Genomic DNA, 24,379 nt, shown 5'->3' on the forward strand with positions numbered 1-24,379 from the left:
AAAAAAAAAAAAAAAAAAAAAAAAAGAATTGATAAACCATCCTAATATTTTAAATTTCAATCTGTACTATGTGCAAAACCAGATCCTGACTATATACCATAGCAAGTAGAATAAGTGGCAGGTGAGGTCTTCCAGCTTTGTCCTGCTCTTCTAGTCCTCTGCTGTCCATCACTGTCTTTGCCCCAGCTCGTCTCCTCCTTGTACCGTGACTTTCCTTATAGTTTGCAGAAATTTAATAATCCCTGTCTTGTATTTATTTTTTGTGTTCATTCTAAGTGCAAAGACATAATTATCACTACTTCTGGATGCATTTTTTTGCTCCTTCCAGTATATTCTGCAAAGCCCTGCCTGCCTGAGCCATAAATTAGCTTGTGTGACTGCTTGGCCCTTGTCCTTCCCTTTTTTTCCTGGGCTCTGACCTGCAGCCTGGTTGGTTTCTACGTCAGCCTTTTTTTTGGTGAGCTAAAGGACATACTAATTGTTCTTTGAACTGAAAATGGATTTCACCTTCATTGGAAGGTGTAAAAATGTGGAAGCCTTGAAACTTGGTTAAATATCATCCTTAGGATACATCCTCCCCCTTCTCACCTCCTCTCTTCTAAGCACTAGCTCAGGGGAGTTTCCACTTAACTAAGTTGCATAAACTGAAGATTTTTACTACTTACCTAATGTTCCCATTTTTGAAAACTTTGTGGAAATGGCTGAAATTTATTACATATTATTTTTCAATAGGAAGATGCCAACTATTGTCATAAATAAGCTTTTATTGAAAAAAATTATGTCAGTGCAAAAAGATTGTTCCCACTCTCACATCTGACATTCAGGAGTGAAAAGTTATACAGAGGACACACAGGCTTCCAGAGCCAAAGCACCATCCTTTGCCTGCCCCTTGGGGGAGAGGGAGAGCCTGCCCCATGGCGCCCTCTGCTGACCATGAAGCTCACAGTCTTGCATTTTTCTCGCTAAGAAAATGTGAATCTCAGGCTGGTACTAAAACTGTAGTCAAAAAGAATGATTTAAAAACTCTTAGGGGAAAACATAGGAAGATCACTCTTTGACATAAATCACAGCAAGATCTTTTTTGACCCACCTCCTAGAGTAATGGAAATAAAAACAAAAATAAACAAATGGGACCTAATGAAACTTCAGAGCTTTTGCACAGCAAAGGAAACTATAAACAAGACGAAAAGACAACCCTCAGAATGGGAGAAAAAATTTGCAAACGAATCAGCGGATAAAGGATTAATCTCCAAAATATATAAACAGCTCATGCAACTCAATATTAAAAAAACAGACAGCCCAACCAAAAAATGGGCAGAAGACCTAAATAGACATTTCTCCAAAGAGGACATACAGATGGCCAAGAGGCACATGAAAAGCTGCTCAACAGCACTAATTATTAGAGAAATGCAAATCAAAACTACAATGAGGTATCACCTCACACCAGTTAGAATGGGCACATAAGAAAATCTACAAACAACAAATGCTGGAGAGGGTGTGGAGAATAGGGACCCCTCTTGCACTGTTGGTAGGAATGTAAATTGATACAGCCACTATGGCGAACAGTGTGGAGGTTCCTTAAAGAACTAAAAATAGAGTTACCATATGATCCAGCAATCCCACTACTGGGCGTATAACCAGAGAAAACCATAATGCAAAAAGACACATGCACCCCAATGTTCACTGCAGCACTATTTACAATAGTCAGATCATGGAAGCAACCTAAATGCCCATCGACAGATGAATGGATAAAGAAGATGTGGTACATATATACAATGGAATATTACTCAGCCATAAAAAGGAACGGAATTGGGTCATTTGTAGAGACGTGGATGAACCTAGGGACTGTCATACGGAGTGAAGTAAGTCAGAAAGAGAAAATCAAATATCATATATTAACACATATATGTGGAACCTAGGAAAATGGTACGGATGAACCGGTTTGCAGGGCAGAAATAGAGACACAGATGTAGGGAACAAACGTATGGACACAAAGGGGGGAAAGCGGTGGGGGGTGGGGCTGGGGGTGTGATGAACTGGGTGATTGGGATTGACATGTATACACTGATGTGTATAAAATGGATGAGTAATAAGAACCTACTGTATAAAAAAATTAAATTTATTTTTAAAAAAGAATGATTTACAATGGGTGTTGAGCTGACACCTGTGTCTTTAATATAGTAATAAAAATCAATACAACTTCTTCCTTTTAATCTTCCATTAACAATTTTGGGGGTTCACTAAAGATTACTTTTCTTAACCTTTATAAAGTACTGATCTTTAACTGTCATATTCTATTTCACTTATTATTTCACTGAAGTTATTTTTTCTGTGACTTTTAAAGTTGGTTTATGAATTCTGATAAAGGTTATAAGAATTATTAATTCTACTTAAGATGGAAAAATAAAACAGAAGCTAATGTTATTTTTAAGGCTTTTTTAAAAATTGTGAGACTTCAATAAATGTCTTATTCATTAGTCTTTTCCTTTCCCTTTTCTTAGCCATCGTATTGGTTTTCTACTGCTGTTGTAACAAATTGAAACAGCACAAATTGATTATCATACAGTTCTGTAGTTTAGAAGTTAAACCATGCGCCTTCCTGGGTTAAAATCAGGTGTAATAGGGCTTCATTCCTTCCTGAAGTTCTAGGAGAAAGGTGTTACCTTGCCTTTTCCACTTTCTAAAGGCTGCTGCATTCCTGGTGCATGGTCCCTTTTCTACATCTTCAAAACTAGCAGCAGTGTCTCATTTCTCTCTAAGTGCATCCTGGAAAAGCTGTCCACTTGTATGAAATCCCGTGATTAGTTTGGGGCCACCCAGCTAATCTGGATAATCTCATCTTAGCATTTTTAACCTTAATCATGCAAAGCCCCTTTTGCCATGTAATGTAACATATTTAGAGGTTTGGGGATTGGGATGTGGACATCTTTGGGAAGAGCCATTATTTTACCTACACAGCCACTATCCAAGCTCAGATGGTATTACCTTTCATATCTTTATCTAATTCTTCAGGCTCCTGCCATTCTGATTCACCCTTCAAAATGCCATATAGTAAGCCTGGCTGGTTCCTGCTCGGTTACCCTTCAGTAGGGCAGTGTGACCCATCCTTCAACTCCTGTGAATATTGGGTGCTTATGGACTCACCCTTCTCCAGATCATGGCTTCAACTCAGTGGGAGCCATCCTGCCCAGAGATGCCTGGGTTCACCATCAACCAATGACTGACTAAAATAAGACTGAGTTGTCGTTTACATTACAGAGCTCCTTATGGGATAGGCTGAGAGTAGACTTTAGCTGAACCCATATCTTTGCCTAGCTTCTTCCCGTCTTCTCCTGCTTCCTTCAGTCTCTTACAGGTTTCACTTAAAGAGACCCCCATCAGTAAACCACTTGGTTAGCCTCGGGTTTTAGGGAACCCTACCTAGGGAATTCTGCTAAAAAATTTTCCATGACTTCCTGTTACTTCACAAATTAAGTCCAAATTTCTAAGACTAGAATTAACAGTTTCCATTTTGTCTTTCAAATCTATATCTTATGCTTCATTTCCTCTTTTTCTCTACTCAGAGTCTGTGCTGTGCTGAAAAAGGAGTACTGTAAGGCAGCCAGACTACAGTACTTCCAAGTCATATTTTTAATTTATTTCCACATTTTTGCTCATTGTCAGTCCCTCCCCTTTCTCCAACTCTTTTCCATCCTACAAGCTCCAGGCTTTCAGTGTCTTCATATATAAAAAATTATATGTGCAGTTATTCTTTGATCAGGTGATCCTACTTCTATGAGTCTATTCCAAGGACACACTGGCAAAACTATAAAAAGACCAACGTGGGTGACTATACATTGTTGTGCTACTTTAGTAGGAAAAGAGTTGAAATAACTAAATGTTCATTGAAAGAAGAATAACTTATAGTACTTCCACTATAGAGTACCATACAGCTATAAAAATGAAAGAATATCTCTGTAGATACTATAGAGCGATCCCCAGGATATATTGTTGAATAAAAAAGGCAAAGAAAAGAAGTGTGTTTATAGTGTGCTATCATTTATCTCAGTAAGTGTAATGAAAATATAGATGCGTATTTGCTTATATTAAAGCCAAAACAATGGCAGAACCTGCCGTACTGTAAAACACGCACACACACAGTTACTTTTTAAACGTTACCTACGGGAGAAGGGAAGGAATAGAGAGTAGCAGTGAGGAAGGTGTAGAGAGGATAGGAATAGAATCTTGACTTCCTAGAATTCTATGTGAGACTTTGGAATCATTTAAATATTTTATATAATTTTTTAAAAAACAAGGTTAGATCTTAAAACAGTGATTTCTAAGAGGCAAAAGCAAATGAAACAAATGAGAACAACTGTATTTCAGGTTGATGGCAAAACACACTGAGGTGAATTACTCCAAGTCATTATAAACACAGTTATTTGATTGTCCTCTAGTGGGATATACCCAAAGGCCGAAGGCAACAGCATCAGCTCTTAAACTGTTTTTAGTAATTGTATCATTAATGATAGTGTTGATATTATTATAAAGAGACTTTTGTGTATGCTTTGTGTGATATAGCAAGGAAGTAATTATATTGATATCCTAAGAACCAGAATTTTTGGCATAGGGGAAAGGAAATACAGATACAAGATTATAAGTTTAAGTAACAATCCTATATCCTGTTTTGAATTGAAAGTATCATTCAGAACTCATAATATTTTTTTATTTTAAAAACAAAAATACACTATCTACAGGCAGTAAACTCAACTAGAGCCCAGATATTGCTTTCTGAATATTTTTCTCTATTAAAAAGAACCAGGTCTCTTTGGAAAAATGGCTGAATCTAGATTCAGCAGCTGAGAAAGTACAACTTGAGTCTGGATATCATTTAGTACCAGCAGGTAAAGAGGAAATCAAAGAATGATGGAACATGTCAGAAAGACACAGGAACCTCCTTGCAGGAGCTCCTACTAGGAACATTAAAGCCTGAAAATAATGATAGTAATGTGTTATAGTCTATTGAATGAAATAAAATCTATAAGTCCATAGTGATATACCTATGTGCATACATATACCTACCTACATACCTACATAAGTGGAGGTGAGGGAGAAGCTCTTTCTCGTAGTAGAGTACCAACAAATACATTCAGACCGAATGGTGAAATTAGAAAATCACACATTGGCAACGTTCATAGTAATTGATGAAGACAAAGGTCAGCAAAGAATGTTAAAATTAGCTGATGAAATTTTGATGAATTACAGGATATCTACATAGTCTCACAGTGACTACTCTAGAAGATACTTAATAATTGACAAGAGAAAAGTAGCCACTTTACAATGGAGAAACATGGAAGACACCCCCTTAACCAAGCGATCAGGGTTGTCGTCATTAGTCCTGGGACAAATCTGCATCATGTGCCTTTTGATGTGAAAGGAATACATCACTTCTGTGTTATTCTTGCCAAAAATGTATAACTTGAATATAATCGTGTGGAAAAATTTGAAAAACAAATTGAAGGACCTACTAAAAGATAACTGGTCCTTGTTTTTAAAAACCATGAAGGTCATAAATGTCAGAGAAAGACTGAAAACTGTTCCACATTAAAGGAGATAAACACATGACAATTGAATGCCATACATGATCCAGGATTTCTTTTGTGGTGTGCAACGTTATTTGAATAATTGGGGAAATTTAAACAACGTTAGTCTGTTAGTATTATATCACTATTAATTACTGGTTTTGGTAATTATACTGTGGCCATATAGGAAAATGCCCTTCTTTGTAGGAAGTACACCCTGAAGTGTTTATGGGTAAAAGAGTATTCATATCTACAAATTACCTTCAGATGGTTCTGGGGAAATTATGAGTGTGTGTGTGTATAAATATGTATGATAAAGCAAAATGTCAACTAACAACGTTGACCTTATCCCATTAACAATATTTTGGCAGTCTGGGTGAAGGGTATATAGGAATTCTTTTTTTTTTTCCCTCAACTTTTCTGTAAGCCTGAATTATTTCAGTTTAAAACATAGGTATTTCTTAGACCTGTCCACTATTACCAACCCCAAAACAGTGAATACCCCAAGTGTTCAGATTCTAGTCTTAAAATATATTTCCAACTAAAAAGAATCATAATCCCTTGAAATAATGGTTGCTTCCAGGTCAGGAGCAGACAGTGTACAAAATGAGCCTAAAATATCTTCTCATGCCAGAGGTAAGAACTATGGGAGACCACTAGGATTGTGTCAGGAGAGCTCAGGAGCCGGCTCAAGTAGTCTTCTGCTGGAGAGAGTTAAGAAAATTTGAACGTGAGTAAGAATAATAACTACAGTGCAGTGAATTATACCTAATACGTTAAAATCCATATGTTCATCCAAAGAATTATTAATCTTTAGCAGGTGCTAGGGGACCAGAGTTACCATTTTAAAAAACTGGTAAAAGTAAAGGGAAAGAATGAAACTTTTAATCTTCCTTTCCCATATAAATCGTACTTTAGAGTAACCAAATATTTGATGATGGGAAGTTTCTCTTTCCAGAAGTGTTCCAGCAAATAAGTGAATATGGAATTATAAAATCAGCCAATTACCATTTATCAATTCCTAGTGAATTAATGGATCTAAGCAGTAATATCAATTCTGCCAAAATCACTAAAGAAGAGTCAAGGGGATGGTCTGTGCCTCCAGATGAACCTCACCATTCTCTCTGAAGCAGTATTGGCAAAAAACAAAAACTACAACAAAAAAACTTCATCCTGGGGCTTCCCTGATGGCGCAGTGGCTGAGAGTCTGCCTGCCGATGCAGGGGACACGGGTTCGTGCCCCGGTCCGGGAAGATCCCACATGCCGCGGAGCGGCTGGGCCCGTGAGCCATGGCCGCTGAGCCTGCGCGTCCAGAGCCTGTGCTCCGCAACGGGAGAGGCCACAACAGTGAGAGGCCCGCGTACCGCAAAACAAACAAAACTTTATCCTAACTAACTACTAATTTACAGAAAGTACAAAGAGCAGAGGAACATTTTAAGCCACATCACAGGGATGCAAAGGGAAAAATCAGACTCTGGAAAACTCACAGGACAAACAAGTCGGGTTTTCTGAACAACAGCAACAGCAAAATTACAAGACAGGAAATGAGACAGAGGAAGAGAATACATAGCTTAAAAGAGGCATAAAAGACTGTTGATCAGTCACAACCTACCAAGTCTTGCTTAGAGTCTGATGTGTACCAACTGAGATAATTCCCTGATATAATCAGGTAAATTTGATAACTAGTTAGATATTTGATATCAGAAATAGTCTTACTTTATATTTAGGTATGGTAATGGTACTGTATGTGTTTACAAAAAAAGCACTCTTACCTTTTAGAGATTACATACTGGATTATTTACAAATGATATATAGTGAATGGGATTTACTTCAAAATGATCTGAGCAGAGAGAGGGGTGATGTGGGTGGAGATAAGGGTGAAGTGAGTTTATCCATGAGTTGTTAATTGAGGAAAATATGTGTGGGTACAGAGGGGCTTGCTTTACTCTTCCTTCTACTTTTGTATTAGTGTGAAAATTTCCATAATAAAGAGTAAAAATTTTAGATCATGGGTAGGAGGGTGCATAAGATAGTGAAGGAAAAGAGGAGAGATAGTATTGAACACCTATTAGGGTTAGCAGATATGCTAGGTGTTTTGTAATTTTTATTTATTTATTTTTTTGCGGCACACGGGTCTCTCACTGTTGTGGCCCCTCCCGCGGCGGAGCACAGGCTCTGGACGCGCAGGCTCAGCGGCCATGGCTCACGGGCCCAGCTGCTACGCGGCATGCGGGATCTTCCCGGACCAGGGCACAAAACCGTGTCCCCTGCATCGGCAGGCAGAATCCCAACCACTGCGCCACCAGGGATGTTAGGTGTTTTTGATATGTTATTGAATTTAGTTCTTGTACCAGTCCAATGAAGTGGTTATGCTTTTCCTGTTTTACAAATAAGAAAACTGAAGCTAGAATGATTAAGTGATTTGCTGAAAGTCTCAGAATTAGTGGAGATGGAATAAATAAATACTCCCCTGCTAGCTTCTGATTCTTTATCTGCCTGATTCCAAATCCATGCTTTTCCCTAGCACTATGTACTGTGTACTCCACCATAAAAGGGGAAAATCTGAAAATGAGTTGTTAAAATATATTATTTTAACAACTTTATTGAGATAAAATTCACATAATAAAATCTACCCTTTTAGAGTATATAGTTTAGTGGGTTTTAGTATATTCAGGTAGTTGTGTAACCACTACTTCAACCTAAATTTAGAACATTCTCATCATCCCCAAAAGAAACCTCATGTCTACCCCCCATTCCTCCTAACCCCTTAGCCTAAGACAACCACTAATTTACTTTGTCTCTTTAGATTTACCTATACTGGAAATTTCATATAAATGCAGTCATAAAAATATGTGGTCTTTTGTGACTGTCTTCTTTCACTTAGCATAATGTTTTCAAGGTTCATTAATGTTGTAGCATATATCAGTACATCATTTCCTTTTATTGCTGAATAATATTCTGTTGTATGGATATACCACACTTTGTTTATTCATTCATCAATTTGTGGACATTGGAGTTGTTTCCACTTTTCAGCTATTAAGAATAATGTTTCTATGAACATTCATGTATAAGTTTTTGTGTGAACATGTTTTTTAAATTTCTCTTGGGCATATATGTAGGGAATGAAAATGCTAGAACATATGCTAACTCTATATTTAACTTTTTGAGGAACTGTCAAACTATTTTGCACGGTGACAGCACCATTATACATTCCAACCAGCAAGTATGAGGGTTCAAATATCTCCATATCCTTGTTAACACTTGTTGTTGTCTGTCTTAAATTATAGCCATCCTCCTGGGTGTAAAGTAGTATTTTACTGCGGTTTTGGTTTACATTGCCCTAATGACTAGTAATGTTGCTAATACATATTGAAACATTGAATCATACATTATCTTAATTTTGTCGTTCTTTTATTCACTCTACAAATGTTTATAAAGTACTTTCTATATGTCAGACCTTGGAAAAGAAATGACAGTTCAACTTTTGTAAGTGTAGGCAACAGTGCTAGTAGCTGGTGGGTTTGGTGGTGAGAAAAGGAACAAATTCTCGGCCGATTGCTTTCATTTCTCACTGAGACAAGCACCGTGATCAGCTGAGAATCAGGAGGAGACAGGAGATGTTGTAACTAACTAAGGAGGGAAAATATATCTGAACTAAAAGAGAAAAACAACTAATTGAACTTCAGTTAATATAGCAATATGGCATGTGCATTTTTAACTTTTACTAGATACCACAGAATTTCTCTCAAAAGAAGTTGTGTTAATTTATACTCCCAGCAGTAGTTTGTAATAATATATATCTCTCCTGGTCCTTGCTAACACTCACTGTCATCAGGTATTTTAATCAAAAATGGTTTCTCGGGCTTCCCTGGTGGCGCAGTGGTTGAGAGTCCGCCTGCCGATGCAGGGGACATGGGTTCGTGCCCCGGTCCGGGAGGATCCCACATGCCACGGAGCGGCTGCGCCCGTGAGCCATGGCCGCTGAGCCTGCGCGTCCGGAGCCTGTGCTCCGCAACGGGAGAGGCCACAGCAGTGAGAGGCCCACGTACCGAAAAAAAAAAAAAAAAAAGGTTTCTCATGGATTCAATTAACAATTGTATAATTTTTTAATAGGATTGAATGCCCACTTGTCTCTTTTGCTCATGTTTATTGCCCACTTATTTTTCTTTTCTTTAGATTTGTGTGAGTTTATTATACATTCTAGATGTCAGCTCTTGTTGTGCGTCTCAAATCTATTCTTAAATATTGAGGCTTGTCATCACTTTTTAAATAGTGCTTTCTGTTAACAGAACATTTTAACATTAACTTGTAATGTTTTAAGAGATTCTTTTCTACTTGATATCCTGAAAACATTACTGTTTATCTTCTATTAAAAATTCTGTTTTTTATCTTTAAGCTACTTGTAATTATTTTTTTAATATGGCAAAAAGTTGGAACATATGAATTTCCTATAACTATTTATGGAAAAGTTCATCATTTGTCCATAAATGTGCATGCTTCTGTCACTTATCTTGTTTCTAGGCCTTCTGTTTCCTTCTTTTGGTCCGTTTGCTTACTTCTGTTACTCCATTGGGTTTGGAATTGCTTTGTATTTTAGATTGATAGGAGAGAATTGACGTCTTTACATTTCTGAGTCATTCTATCAATGAACAAAGCATGTTTCCATTTAATTAAATATTATAGTGTTTTATGATAAAGTCGTATAGTTACATTCAAAAAGAGCATGTAGATTTTTATTAACTTGATTCCTAGGTACATTGTCTTTTGGGCTCTTATTGTCAGTGGTATCTGTTTTATAAGTTACATTTTAAAACTTATTGGCATATAGGAATGAATGTTATTTTTCTAATTTTATCTTAAATTCAGTAAGCTTGCTGAACTCATATTAATTTGTAACTTGTTTCTGAATTCTCTTGGTTTGTCTGTATAAAAAATATATGTGAATGATGATAGTTTTGTTTCTTCTTTTCCATTAAGTGATGAGAATGATGTGGAATAACCACATTAAATATTCCTGTTAGAGAAGGGAAATAATGAGAGGTTTATAGAAATTGCTGGTTCGTAGCAGTTCTTAAATCTTGCTGGGCAGATGTCATCAGGTCTTCCTGTCCAAGGGGTTGGCAGGTGTTCCTTAATTAAGCCCCAGTTCTGTTCCCTGGGAGTCCCCATCTATTGTTTTCCACAGCTTCTGGTTTCTTTTTTGTTAACCTTTTGGCCACTTCTGAAGAAGGCATTGGAAAAGATGCCTCTGAGCAACTTCCTCAGTTTTCTTCCTTTGTGTAGAAAAATGGGTCCCCGAGAGCTGTTTACTTCTTGAATAGTCTCAGTCCCTTTTACTTCAGGCTGTTGCCTTTGCCAATTCAGCTATCCCAAATGATGTTTGGGTTTCCTGTGTATATGATTCCTGTCTTCTTCTTGTGCCAAAAACCACATCCACAGTTCTTTTCAAGACATGCCTCTCTCTCTAGATTTAACTGCTGGTCTTTTAGATGTTGCGAAACAACATTCTTAACAGACACCATCTTAGTTTTTTTCAGAGGTCTTAATGAAGGGTCTTGTGGCAGCATCCTTGATTTTTTCTTTACCCTGCTGTATAGCACAGGGAACTACACTCAATATCTTGTAATAACCTATAATGGAAGAGAAGGTTAAAAAAAGAATATACATATATATATATTCTCTCTCTATATATATATATATCTGAATCAGTTTGCTGTACCCCTGAAACTAACAACGTTGTAAATCAACTATATATCAATAAAATTTTTTTAAAAAATTTAAAAAAGAGAGTTAAAAAATTGTTAATCAGTGTTGTCCATGAATTTTTTATATGAGTTTTAGACATAAAGATAATTCACTGTTTTTTATTCTTTGAATTATGTTTAATTCAATCAGGACAGATTTTTGTGCTTACTTTATTAAATCATTGTGCTAGTTATTATGGAGGAGAAAGGAATTTAAGACATGATTCCAGCGTTCCATGAACAGCTCGTTTTATTAAGACGAGAAAACATTCGAATAACGTGGAATATAATCAAATGTTGTGCTGATAACCAGCGGTCAGAGCTGTTGAACTCACTGTGAGTTAGCCAGCGGGAGCAGGCTGCTCGGAGAGAGTAGGCTTCCTCTAAGGTAACTACTTCTTGGATAGGATAGCTTCCTATTAATAGGAAATATTAAGCAAATCTGTGACCTTTGGAGAATGTTTGACTACTAATGCTTCTCTTATTATTTAAGCATACTTGTTTAAGAATCTGAACATTTAGGGACCTCTAGCCTTAGGAGGGCAAAGGAATATGTATTTATACATTTCTAAGGAATCATTAGGATTTACATTGTTTAGCAGTAAAATTTTAAATGTTTTATTTATCCATGTACTTAAAATATTTTCCAAAACTTGTATTCATTGTGAAGTTTTAAAATTTCTTTTGCCATGTACTGATGTTTGTGGAATCGCTTTCTTCACTGAAATCCTTTCGTAAAGATTTATGGAGAGATTTTTACTTAGCTTAATCAAATATAAGTAATAGAACCAAAGAAAAATCTGCTGTTTTGCTCTGTTACAAGTAAATGGACTATATTCAAGAATTTTCAGAGATATAACATTCTCATAAAGCAGTAAATATAAGAGTAGCTTTGTGCATTCTGAAAAATAAAAATAGTAGAGTCCCACTTTTCACCTGTAAAATATTCACTCCCTAACTCCTCTGACCCTATTTGCAGCTCTTTGTATTGCTTTGCTCATCAGCTATTTCTCACTAAATTTCTGCTGCCAGCTGGAGTTAAACAGGCTGCATATCAAACTATTTATCCTCCTCTCTGTGCTCTACTTTCCAATAGCAGTGGCATCTATCATTTAATTTCCCAGTAATCAACCAAAAAGTTATTTCTGATTCCCTGCAGTTCTCAACTTTAAGATCATTCTCAACGCTATGATCATTCTCAACTCTAAATCCTGTTTCATTTTTTTCATTTATAATGCCTAAACTCACCCATTTCTGTTGTTACAGTGGTCAGTTTCTTTGTCCCAATTCTTATTAAGCCCAGTTCTGTCCCATTATGTAGAGATGGATAATGCTAAATTAATTAACCAATCTTTTTAATATACTCTCTGTAAAATAAAACTTTATAGAATGAAAACCTGTACTATCAATTCCCTGTTGTTACTCTGCCCATATTGACAACCAAGCATCTGTTCTTACCTAACTCTCCCATTCCTGCTGTTCTGTACTACTTTTTCCCAGTTACGTCACATATTTAGAAGTAGTTTAAATACAGCCCACGTCTTTAAGTAATTGTGTCTAGCATATGTACAGAATTCTGTGGTTTACCTATGCTTCTTACTATTTCATTTGATACAGTAGGTTTTATAATTTCTATCATGACCATTTTACAGTTGGAGAAAACAAAATTCAGAGAATAAGTAACATTTCAAAGTCACACAGGCCAAAACTGATTCTGAAGCTGTAAATATGTTTATAGATTTTTTTCTCTAGAACATGTCTTTTCCTTAATCTGCTCTTAAATGCAAATATACGTTTAAAATTTAACAGTATTGCTGTTAATTTTAATTCTTGTGCTTCAAATGATATTAAATTGTGGCAGATGAATATGCCTTTCCAGTAATTGCAAAACATTAATTTGATTGCATGATTTCACAGCTGCAAGCTTTGGGAATATAAATACAGAAGGATTTCATATAAGTTGCTACATTATACGAACACTAAAATTTATCTGCTACATTTTCCTGTAGGCTGGGGAATCAATATTAAGATATCCAGCTACTTTCTATCGCTTATAATCACTTGGATAAATGTTCATCAGATATGTCTTGGTCATATTTCACATGTTGCTTTTGGTGTGTATTTGTATATTAATTAATGCTACCTTGTATATATTATAATATAGTATTTGTATAGTATTGAGGAGAATTGTAAAGATTCAGAAAATCAGATCTAAATTTTTAAGGAATTGTTCAAGACTCTTGTAATATTACAAATTGAAAGCCTGTGTTTCTCAGATCAAGATACTTTAAAAATACATTTTTTCTCATTTTAAGACAAGTACATGTTTCTCATAGAATATTGAAAAGACGTGGAAATGCCAAAAGAAGAATTAAAATTACCTGTAGCCCCTCCATTCAGATAAAACCATTACATTTTGGTGTTACCATTGTTTTCCCAATAAATCAAGCAGTATCTGGCACATAGTAGGTCATAATAAGTATAAAAGAATGAATAAATGAATGGATTAGTCTGTGAATGCTGGATTGATGGATTACAGTATAAACCCGGACAGTTTCTGTTTGTTTGTTATTTTTATAATGCAAGTGCCTGACTTCAGCTTTGATTGCTGAGGCATCCACTTCAAAGATGACTCTCTCTGATAAACTACTGCAGAGATCCAGGTCACTTCCCCATACTGCGGCACCTTTGCTTTAGAGTTCTTAATTGATTATTTTATTTTATTTTATTTTTCGCGGGCCTCTCACTGCTGTGGCCTCTCCCGTTGCGGAGCAGGACGCGCAGGCTCAGCGGCCATGGCTCACGGGCCCAGCTGCTCCGGGGCATGTGGGATCTTCCCGGACCGGGGCACGAACCCGTGTCCCCTGCATCGGCAGGCGGACTCTCAGCCACTGCGCCACCAGGGAAGCCCATATGAATTTTTTAAACAAAAATTAGATCATACAATACGTATTGCTTTTTAATCTGCTTTTTGCCCACGTACCAAGATACCCGTAGCAGTTGCACGTGTTCAGTATTCGTTTTAAATTATTAAATGATTTAAATATTTAAAATACCATTTTAAGAGCCACATCACATCCAAGTCTATGAAAAGAGTTTAGCATTTTTTTGAATTGTCATAGCATGCCCATCATCGATAGTGCTCTGCTTCCAACCTCTACTGGATTTCTAGAAGTCCAGAATGCTTTGCAATTGGAGGCAATGCATCCTTCCAACCCTGTCTCTTCTTGACTTTGTTCCCTGACTCCACCTCAGTTTCCTCCATATTTGAGAGCTTATGTATCATTTTCTAGCAGCACCAAGCTCTTCTGCTGTGTGGGCCTTCGCACACACTCTGCCCCGCCATCCTGAGAACAAACATGCAGCTGTCCAAACCAGAGATTTCACTTCTGGATCCTTTCTCACGGTGGCCTTCACGAGTCAGCACAAATCATAGAGAGTAAGTCATCTAGTAGAGATGGAGAGAACTGAAATTTTAAGTCAATTCAGAAAGAAAAAAAGGAACATTTTGACTTGAGGGAGCAGTTTAAAATCTGCACAAGATTATTTCCCTGTTGTCCTATTAATGGGAATATGTAATCTAAGGCACAGAAATTCTTCTCTTCTCCTCAGGAAACAGTGGCGTTTAATTCTTCTCTTCTGAGACCCCGTGTAATTGGAGAGTGGATTGGTCGAGAAGAGAATGACGCTGATCCACTGGCCGCTGAAATGCTACAGCCCCCAATTCCAAGAAGTAAAAATGAACAATGGGAAAATGAAGATAATAGCTCTAGCCCTGCAGGAAGGTGAGATGAGATGTCTTCTAAGATTCTGAATATTTTAATCATTTAAGGCAAAGGGGAAATCAAGTGCACGATTTTGATGAAATAAGTCTTGGCAATTTTATATAGAAAATTATGTTACATATAAGATAAAAATTAATTTATCTGTTTTAAAATTAGAGTTTTATTAGATTTGCTTTTATTATGGATTTGGTTTTGATTTTTTTTTCTTTACATCTAAGAAGAGTATCATCTCTTTGTTACTAAAACCAAACAGAAAAATAATTTCAGGACATAAACTGTCAGTTGAGACCTACTATAATATTGGACGGCACCTACTATATTATTGGGCTGACTGTTAAGATTGGAGAGGGAGGAATTCTGATGTACCATAAAGATCTAGTTGTTCAACAAGAAGAAGACTATTTAATGTATGATAGACTACACAAGGTGGAGTTAGATGGAATATAGAGAGAAACCTTTAGTTTAGAGTTGATAACTATGATTGAATGTAATTATTACATTCTCTATGTTTAATTTTTGAAATTATTCTTGAAACTATTGTGAGTTGTGAATTTGAAAGCCCCTAATTCATTTTACTCAGCCCTATGACACTCAAAATGGTGTCAGAAGAGTTGCCTCAAGTTTCCATATGCTGGTAGAAGTGGGGTAATTTTGAAAAGTCTAGATCATATTTTTTAGAAAAAGTATCAGTATATTCAGTGTAGCCATTTCTTGTAATACTAACAGAAGTGAGTAAAATTCGAAACAAAAATGAAAACTTCTACAAGGAAGCTGGAGTGAAAAAGCATTATCGAGGCACGGCTTACACGATACTGAGAAAAAATACTCATGAATTAAAATGTGACAGGAGCTTAAACTTTCTGTGAGTGTTACTAGCTGACCACCACAGAAGAGTTTTTCCCATATACAACATAGCCACAGTAACTTTGTATTTCCTACATTAAATTTAGCAGCAACCAATAATTATTCTTTCTCAAGGAGAAAATTGTATTTTCTACAATGTAATATGGCTTTCAGGGTTTTTTTTACTTTGACTTATCACTTGGCTGGAGGGAAGGAAATTCAGAATACTCGTTAATGCGCTTCAGGCATATAGAAAATTGATTCTATTTCCATGAGAAATAACCTTTAAATTATTTAAATAGTTGAAATGTACTGTATAAGGAGAAGAAAAGCATTTCTAAAAATCCATTTACCTTCTTTTGTGAAATGTCAGATCAATTTCACCTGTCAATGAGGGTAATTTTATTTCTAACACTAGACTAATGAAACCCACTAGACCTTTATCTTTATTCATTGCTAGATCTTTAGTTCTTAAATATAAAATAGAGAAATGTTGACTTTCATTTTGCTTTCATTTAGTCATAATAATAAATAGGAGCTGTTTATTGCAAATGTTAGTGCTTCTGTTTTCTTCCTAGCTTCAGTGAGCTCTTATTCCCTCTTGAATATCCAATAAAGGAGAATCTTTCCTGCAATCCTGGTCAGATCCATTACCCAGAAAACTTAATCCATGAAGATCTCACTCAAATATCTGTTTTGAAAAGGTGTTTTCAGTTTTATTTTTCTCTATCTTTAAATTATGAGTTGATATATTACCTATGAAATGAAGAAAGTGGTGAAATCCTGCCCAGATGCCCCATTAGAGGAAAAAAAAAGAATGCATGCTTTCTGAACTAAATGTAAAGAGTAGCAATAAAGTACAGGTTAGGAACTATATCCCATCCTCTAATATAAAACCAGGATTTCTGAATTTATACCAGGAACTCACATAGCATTAGATTTGATTTGAATGAATAAAAACAGATTGGGGAACAATTTTTTAATGATTCTAGAGTCTATAACTAGAGTATTAGCTTTTGCCCTTAAGTAGTAATGATCTTGTCATTTATAACTTAACGGTCTTAAACATTAACAGATTAATGATATTCTAGACTCTTGAAAGAGAAGACTTAATTTTCAAGGATGACTTCTTCCGTTTTTCTCTCCCCTACTGGGCCTGGCGCATTGCCATTGTCAGTAGGCATCTGTTATGTGAGTGAAGGAGGCACGTAGAAGGCCGTGAGAAGACATCTGATTAATAAAACTTATTTATAAGAAGGGTTGTTTATAGTCTATCTTAACTTTTTATCCCTTTTCTTATTATGGATTTCCCTCTTGTTAATTGCTCAAGTCTTATTTGAATGGCTGTTATTACAACACTCCATCTTTAGTACATAACCAACTTTCCCGTTCATTCAGAACAATACGTACATGATTGGCTGGACTTTCACCATTAGATTAGAGAAGATTAAATAAACGGTGTAGTAAACTTTGAGATTCTTATGGGTAGACTTTGAGCCACGATTTTTTCCAGGAACTTTGTTTTTTTTTTAATGATATACCTTACCTGAACTTTTTCCTTAGGTCCTACAAATACAGTATTGTGTGAAGAGGGTCAGCAACTTTAGTATACATAGCTGTCACCTGAAAGGTTAAGTGCTGGTTAAAATGAAGGCAATTATGAGGGCAATGTGGAGAAACTAATAAAATAAGACAAGAGCTACTAACATGGAGTTCATGACCCCTACATGATCTCTGGAAGGACTCAAGAGATCTACGAGTCTCTTGAAATTATGTGCAAAATGCCCTGTGTGTGCAAATGGACATTTTCCTGTCACATCTTTCTTAGATTCTCCAAGAGCTTCTAGATTAAGAGAGTTTAAGAAAGAAATTAAAGCATCTGAGCAAGAAAAGGAAGAAGGATTCATAAGGGAGAGGTGAATGTGTTAGGGAATGATTGCTGACTTCCTGTGATCATCACGTACTACCAATTGGCATCAGTTGCCATGGTTTGTCTAGCCATTTAGTGGGAAAGCATATATATTCATTGTACATTTATAGTTACTGAAATAATCACACATTGATAATATAAATGTAAATAAAAATTGAGTTAATAAACCTATATACTCCTATTTTGAGCCATCTTAATTCGACTTTGCAATAGCTGATAATAGATTTCCTAAAATTACTTGCTAAATTATAATATGAATTTTTAAATAGGCTTACCAAGCCTTGAAAGCCTAATGAAGCTCCTCTAAGCTGAACCACTTTATTAAAATAAGAAAAATATCAATAAATATTATAGATCTTGTGAATTGGCTCTGTTCATTAAGTGAGCATGGTTATTAGATGGTAAATATGCCATAAAATGAATAGAAAATCTTACAACTTAGAAATATATATTAAATATTAGAAGCTAAATTCACTTCCCATTAAGAAGTGTTCCTTTTCATTAAAGCTCATAATTGCTTGTGATATATCTGTTAACAAACCCTAGAAATGTTCCCCTCCTCTTAGAGCTCCTCTCTTGGCAGCAAGAGACAAACAATAAACAAGCAAATATACGAATTTATGACATAAATTCAAGTAGTGATAAGTGGTATGATGGGAAATAAACCAGAACAAGAAGGAAGAAAATGGATGGAGGGCACTCTTTAATGTAAGAAGTCAAGAATAAAGAAGTAACCTTAATGTTGTCTAAGTTTGGCTATTGTGGACATGTTAGAAAATATACAACACATGTGGCAGAGACTAAAACAGGCTTGGTAATTTAGGAATATTCTCACATGCAAATTTTAAGCACAAAGAATATTGATTAATCAAAAATGATTTTGCTAAAGTAATCAAAGAACAGAAACCTTAAGAATATCTGAAACATACAGAAATTGAATCTTACGATTCACAAATTTATCTTTAAAACCAAAAGAAGTATTGATATGTAGCTATGTCATGTGTTTCAGAATATTGATGAGGTCATTTTAATATATTCAGAATTTTTTCTCATTTATTTAGGAATTCATTTATTTAGGAAATACATATAGTAATTCAAATAATTATTTTATGAAACACATTGCTAGTCATCTTTGGACTCATAGACTCATAGATGGACTCTTATTATTAGACAGGCAACATTTTAGATTCAGTCAGTGTCTAGTTCTTATAGCCCAGCACTATCATCATGACCAAACCATGTATTTTATTTTATTTTATTTATTTTTTATTTTTTTATTTTTTTGCGGTACGCGGGCCTCTCACTGTTGTGGCCTCCCCCGTTGTGGAGCACAGGCTCTGGACGCGCAGGCTCAGCGGCCATGGCTCACGGGCCCAGCCGCTCCGCGGCACGTGGGATCCCCCCCAGACCGGAGCACGAACCCATGTCCCCTGCATCGGCAGGCAGACTCCCAGCCACTGCGCCACCAGGGAAGCCCTCCAAACCATGTATTTTAATGAAAACACTTGCTTCAACCTTCATGAAATGGTCTTGGTCATTGTCAGCTGGTGACTGGGAGTTACAAATTTATTATCTACCCTTTGTTGCTCATTATTCACATTCCAATCTGTTTTTCCTTCTTTTATTTCACTACCAACCTTTCCATTTCCCTGGATTTTCACATCTGTCAAGTTGGAAGACTCAGATTACATCTACTTAAATTAATTCTTATTTTATTTAGTGTGTTAGAAAAAATGAGGTTCAAAAAGAAGGAGTGAATTTGTTAAATACTTATTGAGCATTAACACAAGGTGATGTGCTGGGTACTGGGTGAGACCAATATGAAAACAAAAATCCTAGATTCAAAGTACCTGCTTTAAAGTGAGGAGAATGACAAGGACATGTGTCTTATTTCTGCAGCTCAGTGCCCACAATGCCTGGTATGTAGCAAACACTTAATAAATATCTGCTAAATAAATTATAAAACATCACATTTAGATGTGAAGAAAAAAAGACAGAGCTCTTTTGCATAAATCAAAACGAAGCTATTAAGTGTGAAACTTTCTGTTATCTCTTCAACAGCCTGGGCCTTAATAAAAGAGAACCCTTTAATTTCTGATGAGAGTCAAGAGAAAGGGCACAGATTTCTCTATTAGGCTGCAATGGTGAACTAAACAAGCTTAGGAGATAGTTCAAGAGAGGAATCATCCAGTTTTCCACCAAAGAGAGCACATGTGGCCAGATAAAATTAATCCTTACCAACCTGTGTTCACAGTCAGAGTGTGAAACAAAATGGAGCAAGGTCAGGCCCCCTGGAAGAGTGCAGCCAGGAGGAAGAGAGCAGATGGTAGGAGGCAGGCCATCCAGTGGGAAGAAGTGGAGGGTGTCGCCACTTTAAACTGTCCTTTTCCAGCTGATCCTGGTTTAGAACTTAACCTTTTAGACCAAAGCAAAATGGAGTCCTAGAGTGTATTGACACCACATTGAAATGTAGCTGCTATTCTTTTTCATAAAGACACTTTTTTTTTTTCAGAATTGGCTTTTTATTCTTTTTTATTTTATTTATTTTTGGCTGTGTTGGGTCTTCGTTGCTGTGAGCGGGGCTACTCTTCGTTGCAGTTTGCATGCTACTCATTGTGGTGACTTCTCTTGGTGCGCATGCTTCTCATTGCGGTGGCTTCTCTTGTTGCGGAGCACAGGCTCTAGGGGCACGGGCTTCAGTAGTTGTGGCACGAGGGCTCAGTAGTTGTGGTTCGTGGGCTCTAGAGCACAGGCTCAGTAGTTGTCGCACATGGGTCTAGTTGCTCTGTGACATGTGGGATCCTCCCAGACCAGGGGTGGAACCCATGTCGCCTGCACCTGCAGGTGGATTCTTAACCAGTGCATCACCAGGGAAGTCCCAAGATATTTTTTTATTTCCTTTCTCTGTTTGTTGGGATGTGGGATGTTATGGCTCAAGAAAAGACATGTAAATATCTAGGATGCTGCCCATTGTGTTCTTTGAATATATAGTGATATTAATTACCAATTAGTAGACTGCTGTATGTGCTCTACATATCTTAACCCATTTCATCCTCTTGAGAACATTACTATTACCCCTATTTTAGGAATAAGGAAACTATGTCCCAGCATGGTTACATCACTGTCCCAAGATTGGATAGTTATTAAGTGACTGAGCCAGGCTATCTTGCTCCAAATTCCATATGCTTAAATGCTTTGCTATACAGCCTTTCTTCAGGAAGGTATTCTAAGAATCCTGTTATTAAGATTCACGTCCAAAGTCTAAATAAGGGGACCCAGAAATCTGAGTGCTCTGAGAAGGTCTCCAAACCCCACCTCTTCCCACTTACTCACCACTTGTGTGCATTAAGACCCCTACTTCCCAGTAGCAGGACCCTCTTTTCTCTCTAATGATGCAGTTTTCACTTGTGCAATGCACGGGAGAAGAGGGAGGTGTGAACCTTGCATCTCATTCCTGCTTACAGACCTCGCTGTCTCTCTTCTCCCTGAAATTATCACCAGTTCTGAGTCTCATGTTTTCACACTGTGGTAATCTTCCACCTCTTCTTGTATCAATAATTTACCAAATCCTATGTCATCTCCTTTTCCATGAATATTCAAGCATCTGTCTATAGCTGTTTAGTGGGAAGGCATATATATTCATGACACATTTAGAGATATTAAAATAATCACACATTGATAATGTAAATGTAAAAAAAAAACCTAAGCTAAACATGAAACTACCATATAACCTAGCATTTGTACTCTTGGGCAGTTATCTCAGAGAAATGGAAACTTTCACACAAAAACATGTACATGAATGTTCATAGCAGCTCCATCTTAATAGCCAAGAAGCTTAAAACAGCCAGATGTCCTCCAATGGGTGAATGGTTAGATAAACTGGAGTATATCCATGCCATGGAATACTACACAGCAAAGAATAGGAATGGACTTCTGATATACACAACTACATGAGTGAATCTCCAGGGAATTAATTGTACTGCATGAAAAAAGCCAATCCTAAAAGATTACGTACTGTATGATTTCACTTACATAACATTTCTTGAAATCACAGTATTATAGGAATGGGGAACAGACTGGTGGTTGCCAGGAATGAGGGAAGGGGAAGGAGAGTTATAGAGGGAGGTGGGAATGGTTAGGAAAGGACAACACAAGGAAATCTTGTAGTGTTTGACCTGGTCTGTACCTTGACTGTGGGGGTGGATACATGATACACAAACCCACAAAAATACTAAAATAGTCTATAACTAAATACATAGAGAGGCACACACAAAAGTGAATCCAATTAAAATGGGAACATGAATAAGATTGGAGAATTGTATCATTGTCAGTGTCCTGGCCGTGATATTGTGCTATAATTTTATAAGATGTTACCGTTGAGGGACACTGTATCAATGGCGCACAGGATCTCTCTGTATTATTTCTTACAACTTCATGTAAATCTATAATTGTTTCAAAGCAAAAAAATTCAAGTAGAAACATAAATAATCTGTTGGAAACCACCCTGAGATTTTTGACAGTCCTCCCTCAACAATCTGTCAGCAAAGGGCATTAGCATCCCTTGATGATCCTTGCCTGAGCAGTTACTGTGTTGGTGGTTAAAATGGTGGTTTTCTGATTCCATCATTCCTTGTGCATTTATTAAATAGCCTTAACTTGGGGGAGGGAACAAGCCTTCTCTCCACCCGTTTCCCTTGGTCTTCTCTGTCGTGTTCCGCCTAACTTTGAAGTGAACAGTGAGGTGGAGCTGACTGGTCTTTGCCCACTGATGACATACGATGCCATTTTGCCCTTTCCAGCCTTCTCTTAGATAGTGTGGAACCTGGCCCTTCTATTAAGACCGCTTGAAATGTTTTGATCCATGCCCTGAAACTTACCTGGTTGGTTTTTTTTTTAACCAAGTGCATGTAGTCTCCTCTTGCTCATTTGCCTTCTCTCTTGGACCTTCTTTCTGAGCACCTTTAGAAAGGGTTCTCTCTCCTTCCTGCTTAAGAGAGACCTCCTCCTTTTCATCATGTCTTTTTCCTTCATGAGGTGACATTTGCCGTTTTCTTCCTTTGGGCAATTATATGGAAAGAAATCAGATTATAGGAAAGAGGAGAACCTTGGGACAATTTTTAAAACTATAAATGGTTGCCACGTGGACATGTAAGTTTTCCCGTCAGACACTGTCTTGGGAAGTTGGGGGAGAGAGCCATGAAAGACTGGCTCCTTTACCCAAAGGAGTCTGGCTTTATCACAAGGAAGCTCTTCCAAATTTGCAAAGACTCTTTTAGAGTGGAGGGCACTGAGAGTCATTTAAATGCCAATTCTGGTTCCATCCCTCCTTCTACCCTGTCCTACCCCCCGACCTAGGCAACATGAGAGGACTAGTGAGGACATTTATTTTAATGATGTAAATTAAAGTTTGCATTAAAAAAATGTTATTATAGTGTGTTAAAATAGTTATCCCATTACATGTGTTTTGCTTGACATGCGTTTGTTTTGTAAATCAGGGAATTTTATATAATGATCTGAACTTCCTACCTCCTCTAAAAAATTAGAAAACCATTAAAACCATGTGGCTTTAATTCCCACATGGCAACAATTGTTAGGAGCCAATTAGCACCTCCTCCCTTAAATGGGGCAGGGGTTGTGCTATTCTTCATGTATTCCAATCTAGGAAATTGTTAATGAGGTACCGAAGGATGTCTTAGAAAGAAGACAGTCTATATTTCCATTATCCTTGGGGAACATTTTACTAATATGTGCATAGATTTGCAAAGCAAAATAATTGAGTGAAAATTTGTTTGTAGATTTTCTTTAGTTACCACAGCTAATTGATGATGTTATCATCATTGAAAATTAACATTTAACTGTTTCTTCAGCTTAAAGGTGGAGCCCAAGACTAAAGGATTAAAACAGCAGCAACAGCAGCATAAGAAACTTCTGGCAGCAATGCTCTCTCAAGATTCTTTTGAGTCTGTCCACAGCCCCACCCCATCGGTAACAGAAGACGATATTGATAATGAAGATGATGCAATGGAATTGCTGGGTAATTTTAAAAATTAATAATTTCTCTTTTTCTTCTCTGGCATTGTAAAAGTGCGTAGTGGTTAAGAGATTTTTAAGGTTTTGAGTAGTTTTGTCTTACGGGAAAGAAACCATTTAGCACACACTTGCATTAGACTTTCATGGAGTTGCATGCAAGAGTTAAGCTGAAATCACCTGAGCATGTGAAGTATTTGTTAGACTGTATTTTATGCTTTGTATATGCAGCACTTACCTTCTGACTACTTAATCAAGATTCATTCTCTGTGCACTTGTGATACTAATTCAAGTTTGTCTGCTTTATCCTCCTATTGTGATTGCCTTGATCACATCTTTTGTCTATAAAATGTATCCAGAGTACATATTTCAGCCCGCATTCCAAGATGTCTCCCTATTGTTTCAAGGATGTTTTAGAAAAAAGCAAGTTAAATTTAAAAGGGCAGATAGTAAATTAATGTTTTATGTCTTTCATAAATGACAGGAAA

The 24,379-nt window shown here is 36.7% G+C and overlaps 1 protein-coding gene across 1 annotated transcript in view; it reads left to right on the forward strand.

The window, feature by feature from the left end:
- CUNH8orf34 (chromosome unknown C8orf34 homolog) overlaps positions 1-23,915 on the forward strand; it is a 108,614-nt gene extending 84,699 nt beyond the window's left edge. Inside the window, 2 exon segments of the mRNA XM_024739013.1 lie at positions 14,919-15,091; positions 23,732-23,915. Of these exon segments, the coding sequence (XP_024594781.1) occupies positions 14,919-15,091; positions 23,732-23,915 (357 nt within the window).
- Positions 23,916-24,379: the final 464 nt, after the last annotated feature.

The sequence above is a fragment of the Neophocaena asiaeorientalis genome, unplaced genomic scaffold, assembly GCF_003031525.2.
Source record: "Neophocaena asiaeorientalis asiaeorientalis breed wild unplaced genomic scaffold, Neophocaena_asiaeorientalis_V1.1 scaffold299, whole genome shotgun sequence".
Taxonomy (NCBI): domain Eukaryota; kingdom Metazoa; phylum Chordata; class Mammalia; order Artiodactyla; family Phocoenidae; genus Neophocaena; species Neophocaena asiaeorientalis.